General features: G+C 41.8%; 1 protein-coding gene across 3 annotated transcripts in view; it reads right to left on the bottom strand.

Moving 5' to 3' along the window:
• Nucleotides 1-573: 573 nt before the first annotated feature.
• The window catches only part of ONECUT2 (one cut homeobox 2), a 122,562-nt gene continuing 113,051 nt past the window's right edge, over nucleotides 574-10,084 (bottom strand). For 2 of the 3 annotated variants that reach the window (XM_078674857.1, XM_078674859.1), the window contains one exon: nucleotides 574-4,684. In XM_078674857.1, the coding sequence (XP_078530983.1) occupies nucleotides 4,398-4,684 (287 nt within the window). In that variant the 3' untranslated portion in view covers nucleotides 574-4,397. The remainder of the gene's footprint in view (nucleotides 4,685-10,084) is intronic. The other variant, XR_013606998.1, reaches the window with a different exon arrangement.

The following is a 10,084-nucleotide window of genomic DNA, read 5'->3' as shown; positions in this document are numbered from 1 at the left end:
ACACACACACACACAGAGTTCATTCTTGGAAGCAGCTATTTTCAGGGTTTCTCTCTTTTTTGCTTGTCATTTGTGTTTTATTTCCAGCTTGTGTATTAGAAGCCAAACTCCAGGCAAATCTTTGGTGAACAAAAACATTGTGTCTCTTCTGGTATTGCCAAATGTACAGGTATGGGGTAAAATTCTCTGCTCGTCCACAAAAGCCACTCAGTTGTTCTACATATCAAATCATGTAGTGCTTAAGTTGTTTTAAATACAAAATATAAGCTATACAGATGCATCATCACGAGATGCTGAATAAATTAAATAAATAAGTTACATCATGAGGGCACTGTGCGCCTTTACAATTAACAGTATATTCCGTTTTCTAAGACGTTAACGATGAAACACAAATAATTTAATTGCTTATATTTAAAATTAAATTAAAGACAAATTAATTTAAAAAAACATACAAAAGCTTTCTGTAACTTGTATTTTCCCTGTATGTAACAACATGTGGCTGCTTTTTAAAGCGAAACATTATAAAAATGTATGGACTAAAGAAAGTGTGCCTCTCTGATGCATTTAAAGCTATTGGTTTCATAAATAAGTAGATTTATTTAAACAAAACTTCAAGCTAATGGTGATTTCATTAAATAATTACACAAAACTTTAATTTAATTTCATTCAAACGTTATTCCTATAAATTAACCAATGGCTGATCATTCTGAAATGCTTCATAACTCAAATGTGACAAGAATAGAAGAATATTTAAAAAACAAACTGTTCTTTCTTAAGATCTGAAATGTTAAAACAACTATGTCATTTTATCATCTGATTAATAAATATAAAGCAGTGAAGTGTAACCTGTAAAGAGCTCAAACTAAAGAACGCTTTGGTATTGTGACAAGCAAGGAAAACATTAGACCAAATTTCCATGGCTATCACAAATTGTCGTAAAGCTACCGTATGTTGCTATTGGGTCACCCTTTTGAACAGGAGAACCATACTTCTGAAAGCAAGCTTGCACTTTGCTTTTGCTGGTTAAGTCCTTCTCAGGTCTTTGGATTTTGCTTTGGGTAAGAGAGATTCAGTATAAAGCTATTCAACCGAAGTAATCAAACACATTCTTTGTTCCTTCATGGATGATTAAACAGTATCCAAGTTTTCCTGAAAGTTGAATTCATCTCGGATGTGCCCATGATATTACCTCCAAAAGAAGATGAAGATGTTGGGATCCTAATGCAATTCATATGATTACATTTTTTTTTAAACTGAAGGATGTATATGTTATGACAAATAACACTAATATCACTACTGAAGTAATGGTATCTGAGAGGGAAGTTATTCAAAACAGGCAAAATAGGCACACACTGTGGCTCTGAATTGCCATTTGCAAAATAATGTAACTGGAATTTGTATAAAGCACGAAGTAAAAAGCCATGGTGAAAGCCAAGGTGTTTATCATGCTGCAATGACATAGTTACAAAGTTATTTGGTATCATTATGGTATTACTATAAAACAAGGTGATAAGGAAAGTCAGTATCTCTTCAGCCGACACTGTCCCCCTGTTACCAGGTTGAAACAGGAAAGGAATCGCAGGAAGCGAGGATAGTCCACAGCTAGTTAGGGTGCTGTTTGAACTTTGTTGTGAGTTAAGATGTGTGAGCTACTTATTCTCTCAGCAGCTCGATGTATAAGAAGTACATGTTTCACTGGGCCATCACTGAATATGCTTTAAGGCATGAACAGTAAAAACGGACGTTTTTGAAAAGATAATTGCATTCCAAACATGTCTGCATTGTAAAAGCTTAATGTGTATGTTTTTTTGAGTTGTCTTCACTAAACATCGTTTAAAAAACGTATTGTTGTCTTCTAGTTCTCGGACTATTTGAAATTGAGACTGCTCTTTTTTCTGTGCCAGGCAGTGAAGAGTAGAATATGAGATGTGGTATTTTCAAATATTGGAACTAATAATGCAATTTATTTAATCACTTGTGAATATGATAATTTAGGATATTTACCTCATTAATCAAGGGTTAATGGCGTGTACGTGACACTCGTATTGCTAAGAACCTTTAGTTTTAGAATAAAAAAGGTATACGTGGAGTCAGTTGAAAGTGACGCATTGCTTCTTTCATGATATTAAGTACTGAGCATTAATGTGCTAGAAAGAAGCAGGGGTGTGAGAGAATGCAGTGTATTGAGAGTAATATGTAGAGTGAAATATTACCAAGGTGATAAGATGGTAGATAATTTGGCAAACTCCTCATCAAGTGGCTGTGACTGAAAGCAATAAAAAACAGCAGAAGTAAATGTCTTAACTTGAAGGGAATTGCAGTTGCGCCTTTTCAAACGATTGGGAAGCATACGTGAGATTAAAAGCTTTAGTATCCCAACATCTTTTCTTTTGAAGATTATGAAATCATGTGAAGAATTCCAGCTAGAGTTGAAACTGTAAAAAAAGGTCTCTTTTCTTGTGTTGCTAAAAAGAAACAGAATTGATTACCATTACCACATATCAATGGTGCTGAAAACATTTTAGCCACGCAAGAAGAAATGATGAACTGAAAGAAAACTGAGAAATCCTCATCTTTGGTTTTGTAGCTATTGAGGTTTACGTTGCTCTGTTCCTTGTTCTTTGAAAAACTGCATAGGCACAAATTAAAGACAATCTTCAACTTTAAGAGAACGAGTGAGTTGTCGAATGAAGCAGCAACCACATTCGCAGGCTTTACTTTGTTTTCGCTTTCCTCAACCCTTTCTTTGAAATCTGCTTCCTAAAATGTCCCACAATGTCTGTCTAAACACAGTGTGTTCATTGTTTTCCTGACGTGCTTCCTTTTTTTGGTAATTGTTTTCCTCTTTTCTTAAAGGAACAGTTTGTTGCAGAAGAAGTAGGTGCAGAAAAAGTTTCTTTGGTTTCGATTAAGTAGTACATAAAAAAGTCTCCATTGTCTTTAAAGAATCATTACAGCCTTTGGTGTTGTTCTTGAACACAGAGGAAGTGTTCCAATAGGACCATTCACTGGTAATTATACACACAAAATAATCATAACGCTATCGCTGATGAGTAGGACATGCATTGTAAATTGCTGTCCACTAGATCACCACTGGTTTTCTCATCAGCTACAAAAGCAGCGGTACATACATATAGATGGATGAGTGGGTAGGTGAGGAGGTGAAACGGGGTAATATTTGGTAATATAAAGCTTTTCAACAAGTAACATAAACACAGTGTATCTAGGATAGAAAACTGCACGTAATAAGTCCTTTGGCGAGCAGTATTCTGTTTCTTTGGTGTGCTGTAATAGGCAAAAGTATGAGTGATAGATTTTGAGATGGCACATGGAAAGTCAAATGCGGCACAATGGAACTGGTAACAACATTAATGATCCTTCTTTGACGAAAAAAACACCTCTAATGAAGAAGATGAAGTACAAAAATAACCCTCAATGAAATGAGGCAATATTGAAACTCCTTAACAATTTTAGTTGTAATATTAACAAAATAGACTGTTCTTGATGACAAGTATTGTGGTTCAGAGAGTTAAAAAACAAACGACCCTGAAAACCTCAAGGAATGGTTAATATTGGCCTTCTGTGTAAAGAACAAAGCACAAAGTTTGCTCTTAAGCCGATGAACATGTATGCCAAACTAAGATCCCCACCAGCCAGGGATATCTTAAAGGAGATTCAAAGCTGGGTCAACATGTGTGCACCTCTTTTCCTTTGTGCTTGATACTAAACTTAAAAGTTTAGTAAACTTGAAACTCGTTTATATTAGAATGAGCGAGACCTGGTAATATTTTGTTTGTAAATGAAACAAATCATGTCCTATACTGGCAAGGGACATCTTTAAAAAAAATAACAAAACGAGGCTCAAGATCTAAACCAGGTTTTGTGGGGTCGTTCATTTAAAATCTTGTGCTCAGTAGCTGGTGAGTTATTGTTACCATAAGGGTGAGAGTTGTGCTATAGACAGCCTAAACACTCCAAAAATAGGGTATTCTGGCCCAGCCACTTAAAAGCCCAACCATGCTTTCTAAACTCAAGAAACATGACATATTTTGTGTAAAACCTTGCCAACTAAACACTTCTGACATGCTTATGCTGTGTTTTGAATGGCTAAATTTATATGAAGAGGCTCATTTTCATTCTGATTTTTTAAACTTCAATAACCAATATTAAGTGTTCTAGGTTTTCAACTACAGCAACATTCATTTAAAAACATGCTTACATCACCAGTGAATGGCCCTATTAAAAGAAAAATCTTTCTTTCACTCTTTCTTCCTGTCATTCGTCCGCCTGTTCTTTCTCCGTTCCTCTCTTTGGTTCTTTTATTCTTTCCTTCACTCTTTTTTCTTTTCTTTCTTTGGATTTTTCCTGTTGTGCCCAACGGCAATGCATTTCTCCCATCATGCTTTGGTACAAGTGCTGGAGGATGAGGAGCTTCCCCCTGTACTCAGATCGTCCTGCCATTTTTCTAGGCTGCGCCTCCTTGCGTTCATGAAGAAGTTACTGACAGTGGTAAGTTCCAGCCCCAACTGCTGAGAGATGGTGATCTGCATTTCTTTGGATGGACGCTTGTTTTCCTTAAAGATGGCAAAGAGTGTCCGACGTTGAAGATCTGTGAAAACCAGGCGTGATTTCTTTTGGGAATTGTTTCTGTCTTTGTTCGGTTCTTGTTCTTTGCGTTTGCAAGCTTAGAAAGCAAAGGAGAAAAAGAGTAAATGTAAGTATGCATAAAAAAAGATTGAATAGCCAAAACAGCACCCACAGCATCTATCAATCACAACATTATTAGTCAAATCAAATCATTATTAAACAAACTAAAACTTTAAAAATGCCAGTTATTCTTCTATCTAAAAGTGGACGAGGTTGGCAATTACAAAACTTTACACTTAATGATATGCACAATGCATTCGATTGAGGGAATAGACTAGTTCTGTCAAATCAATCACATTTGTTTTAAAGGGAACATCAAGAAACTACAGAACTACTCTGCTTCACTTTGGGCTTTGATTAATTTGATTAATTCTTGGTAGGATTCAGAACAACCTTAAAGACAACCTTCGACAGCAGAACACCTGTGAGCTAAGGAATCCTAAATCCGCAATCCGGTGGTCAGTGCAGAAGATGCGGAAAAACGCTCAAGCCGCAAAAGCATACAAGCGGTGGGGCTGCCAGAGAAGATCGAAGGAACTGATACGGTTGAGTTCCTCGAGAGATGCATAAGAACTGAAGTAGCTCAGGAAGGTCTCTCCACGTTGTTCGCTCTTGAATGAGCACACAGAGTATCAGCATGTCCACCCAGGCTGGGAGCCCCGCGCAACCAGTAGTGACACGCCTTCTCCACTGTAAAGATCGAGATCACATTCTGGCCCAAGCCTGCTGCTGAGGAGAACTCCGAGTCGGGAACAGATGCACAAATTTTCCCTGTATTCTCACATGAGGTGAAGCGGAAAAGAGATTCATTCCAAGAGGCTAAGCGCAGTTGTGTCAACTTGGCCTCTCATATACCATGCTCCTTCCAGCAGGCTAAAGGTTGTAGCGCATGATGGCACTAAATTCTTTCAAACACCGCAGGAAACCTGAGACTGGCATGAGCAACGCCCATGACAGGGGACCACAGGCAGACCACAAAAGCAGAGTACCCGCCGCTGCCGCTCTCGATGCGGGAGAAAATCGAGCAACCTGGCAGCACCGTCACAGGCTGAAGCTCAACTAGAGCAGCTGAATGTAGTAGAGGTAGCGGTGCAAATCAGCGGAGGAAACACGGGCCCGTCAACACAGGAGATAAGAGAGCCAGTATGAGGCACAGACTAAGATCATGAATCAATTAGTTCATCAACTTCGAGTCTAGTCCATCCCAAGATAACCCCAAGGTCTCCTGACAATATCACATGGCCAACTAAGTGGTGTCACTGGGGCACATTGAGGAGACTACAGGAACTTCGTTACATCGCAATGGAACACTGAGGTCCAAGAAACCTTATTCTTTTTTAGGTCTGCACTGCATCATCCTACAGGCTTTGCTGGTGGAGGGAGGGATGCCAGATGGGAGCACTTACCCACCCCCCTCTACGCTTTGACCGCGGGGGACTCCTGCGTTAGACAAACTCAGGATAAGGGTTTGGATGTGGGGTGATCGCCTACTTGTCCTAGGGAACAGGAGTTTGGGAACTTGTTTTTGGTTTCTTTGTTGGGGAGTTCTGAGTCACAGTACATCGCAAACCATAATTGTGCTACTTAGAGACACGCTGCAGGCGGATGGGAGGAGTCTGGGGAAGTGGACACATGCATACATACTGCGATAACAAATCACAAGCACAACAAAGTACAAATGTGTATCCTGGAACATATGTGGTATGCATACTATTTCAAAGAGATATAAAGGGCCAGATGTAGGTAGCCAAATACCGATCGGTAACGGCCGATTTCGGCCATTACTGACTGGTATTTGGCTTTTGAGATGTAGGGTGGTAGTTATTTACAGAATCTGTATATTTACCGAATCGGTAAATTTACCACTTCAGTATTTTACCGAATCGGTAAACATAAAGATTCTGTAAATCCATACGTAGCTGACACTCCTAAGAGTGCCACAGGCCCTTAGGAGTCGGTATTTTACCACCCAATCCTATTGGGTGGTAAAATACCGAATTCAGGTGTGCATACACATCTGTGCATGCACACCTGTGCAATGTGACACACAGACATGCCCTTAGGGCATGTATGTGTGCCACATGTCACACAAGCCTGTACTTGGGGTGCTAGAGGGTGTCAAAGTGACACCCCTTGCACCCTTGCAGGATTCGGTATTTACCGATTCTGTAAATACCGAATCGGTATTTCACATTGATTCCTATGGGCTTCAAGGCCCATAGGAATTAATGTGAAATACCGTTTCGGTATTTACAGAATCGGTAAATACCGACTGTTACAGAATCGGTAAATTAGAAATGAGATTTACCTACATATGCCTCCTTCCTATTTACCTACTCTTAAATACCGAAACGGTATGATTCGGTATTTAAGAGTCGGTAAATAGGAATTACCTACATCTGGCCCAAAGTGTTCTCCTATTTTAACAGGAGAGGGGCACAGATTGCGCTGCTGCAAGAGATACACCTCACAGCGAAAGAGGGGCAGGCACTGCAGCGCCAATGGCGAGGTCAGGCATCTTATACCACATACTCGGCATATGCCAGAGGAGTTATGATCTGGATTCCATCGGGAGTCCCGTTTGAGCACATAGACACCTTGACAGACCCAGAGGACTGCTACATAGTGACTGGGTGAGAGTATTCTGCTTAATTCTGTCCCTCACCACCCCTTGTTGTAAATAATTTTGTCCACCCCAAGCGTGGAAGGGTATACTCAGACATGAGTCCCTTGCTCATTGCACCATCAGGATTCAAGCAAGCCGGGCCGGAGACGGCTGTAATGCCAGAAACCGGTCCCCGGAAGCTTGTTTCCTTCCCAGTGTAAGAATTGGCTTTTGTAGTTTGGTTTGCCCTGTTCCTATCATGCACTGGGACAGGAACAGACTAATTTGCATACAGCCAGGTTCTGAAACTGGGATGGTGCAATGAGCTAAAAAACGGTGTTGGATCTAGCCCTGATCTCTTGACTGGGTGAGAGTATTCTGCTTAATTCGGAGACTCTGTCCCTCACCACCCCTTGTTGCAAATAATTTTGTCCACCCTAAGCGTGGAAGGGTATACTCAGACATGAGTCCCTTGCTCATTGCACCATCAGGATTCAAGCAAGCCGGGCCGAAGACGGCTGTAATGCCAGAAACCGGTCCCCGGAAGCTTGTTTCCTTCCCAGTGTAAGAATTGGCTTTTGTAGTTTGGTTTGCCCTGTTCCTATCATGCACTGGGACAGGAACAGACTAATTTGCATACAGCCAGGTTCTGAAACTGGGATGGTGCAATGAGCTAAAAAACGGTGTTGGATCTAGCCCTGATCTCTTGACTGGGTGAGAGTATTCTGCTTAATTCAGAGACTCTGTCCCTCACCACCCCTTGTTGTAAATAATTTTGTCCACCCTAAGCGTGGAAGGGTATACTCAGACATGAGTCCCTTGCTCATTGCACCATCAGGATTCAAGCAAGCCGGGCCGAAGACGGCTGTAATGCCAGAAACCGGTCCCCGGAAGCTTGTTTCCTTCCCAGTGTAAGAATTGGCTTTTGTAGTTTGGTTTGCCCTGTTCCTATCATGCACTGGGACAGGAACAGACTAATTTGCATACAGCCAGGTTCTGAAACTGGGATGGTGCAATGAGCTAAAAAACGGTGTTGGATCTAGCCCTGATCTCTTGACTGGGTGAGAGTATTCTGCTTAATTGAGAGACTCTGTCCCTCACCACCCCTTGTTGTAAATAATTTTGTCCACCCTAAGCGTGGAAGGGTATACTCAGACATGAGTCCCTTGCTCATTGCACCATCAGGATTCAAGCAAGCCGGGCCGAAGACGGCTGTAATGCCAGAAACCGGTCCCCGGAAGCTTGTTTCCTTCCCAGTGTAAGAATTGGCTTTTGTAGTTTGGTTTGCCCTGTTCCTATCATGCACTGGGACAGGAACAGACTAATTTGCATACAGCCAGGTTCTGAAACTGGGATGGTGCAATGAGCTAAAAAACGGTGTTGGATCTAGCCCTGATCTCTTGACTGGGTGAGAGTATTCTGCTTAATTCAGAGACTCTGTCCCTCACCACCCCTTGTTGTAAATAACATAGTGGTCAGAGGCTGACTGGAGGGCAGGGCATTGACCACTGTGAATGTATATATGCCCCCAATACTGACCAAGCCACCTTCTATATGCATCTAATGCACCATCTGGACCCACACCTGATGTGCCCTACGATCATGGGGGGGACTACAACTGTGTAGCTGATGTGCATTTAGATAGATATCATCCACCACTACATGATTCACTGATGATGTGCACCGCCCGGGGCCTTCAAGAACGGGTGCTCCCAATGGGGGCTGGGTGAATCCTGGAGAACCCTGCACCCTCACTGTTAGACCTGGCATCATTGGCATGAGTCTCCCTTCCATTTTGACAGATTGCCTCCTCTGTTTTGATATGCTTTTGCTGATTTTATGCTTTGGGCACTGATCCACTGCTAATCAGTGCCATAGTACAAGTACTCCCTATGTTAAATGTATGTACTAATTGGTTATTCCATGATTGTGTTATTTGATTTAGCTGTCAGTCCCTAGTACAGTGCACCATGTGTGCCCAGGGCTTGTAAATCAAATGCTGCTGGTGGGCTTGCAGCACTGTTTGTGCCACCCACAGAAGCAGATTGTAAAGTGTGTCTCAGGCCTGCCATTGCAAGGCCTGTGTGCAGTCTAGTACTGCCATGTTGACTTGACCATGTGCACCCACTTGCCAGTCCCTAAACCTTCCCTTTGCTTCATATTAGACACCCCTATGGTAGGCCCAAGGGCAGGATGCATTGTAAGTATAAGGTAGGACATGCTCTGATGTGTGTAGCATATCCTAGTAGTGAATCACAGCCATTTTCGTTTTTCACTGTTGAAGGCTACCTGTTATCCATAGGCTAGAATGGGCAGTTAGATTATTACATTCATATAATCCTAACTGACTCAGGGAACAAGGTAGAAATTCGAATTTAGTATGCCTGAACTCAGAATAATCAAATACATCTTTTAGTAAAGTTGGTTTTAATATCTTTAGAAAGTAGGTATTTTCTTGCCTAACTGTCCAGGCCTGCCTCTGATAGATTGTGTATTCCTTGTCTGGGTTTGTGCATGACAGGGCTGGGGGATTCCAGAAGACAGGCTGGGGCAGCCCGGTGGTGAATAGAGAGATCTGCATCTAGATGGGAGGGAGGAGTTGCACCTGGGACCTGAATAGGACTGGGCCTTCCCTCTACAATGCTGGCTCCACCTCCTGTGGCTTGTCTGATGTCTCTGCCCTGCACTGTGAAAGGAGAGAAGAAATCTTGTCAACAAAGTGCTCCAGAGCTGTATCTTCCCTCCCCTGTGCTGGCTCCACCTTCTGTGGGGCGGCTGATGTCTCTGCCCTGCACAGTGAAAGGAAGAAGAGAGTCATGTAAACAAAGTGCT

The sequence above is a fragment of the Lissotriton helveticus genome, chromosome 2_1 (assembly GCF_964261635.1).
Source record: "Lissotriton helveticus chromosome 2_1, aLisHel1.1, whole genome shotgun sequence".
Classification (NCBI taxonomy): domain Eukaryota; kingdom Metazoa; phylum Chordata; class Amphibia; order Caudata; family Salamandridae; genus Lissotriton; species Lissotriton helveticus.
Note: the sequence above shows the minus strand (reverse complement) of the source record. Positions and strands in the feature narration are given on the sequence as shown.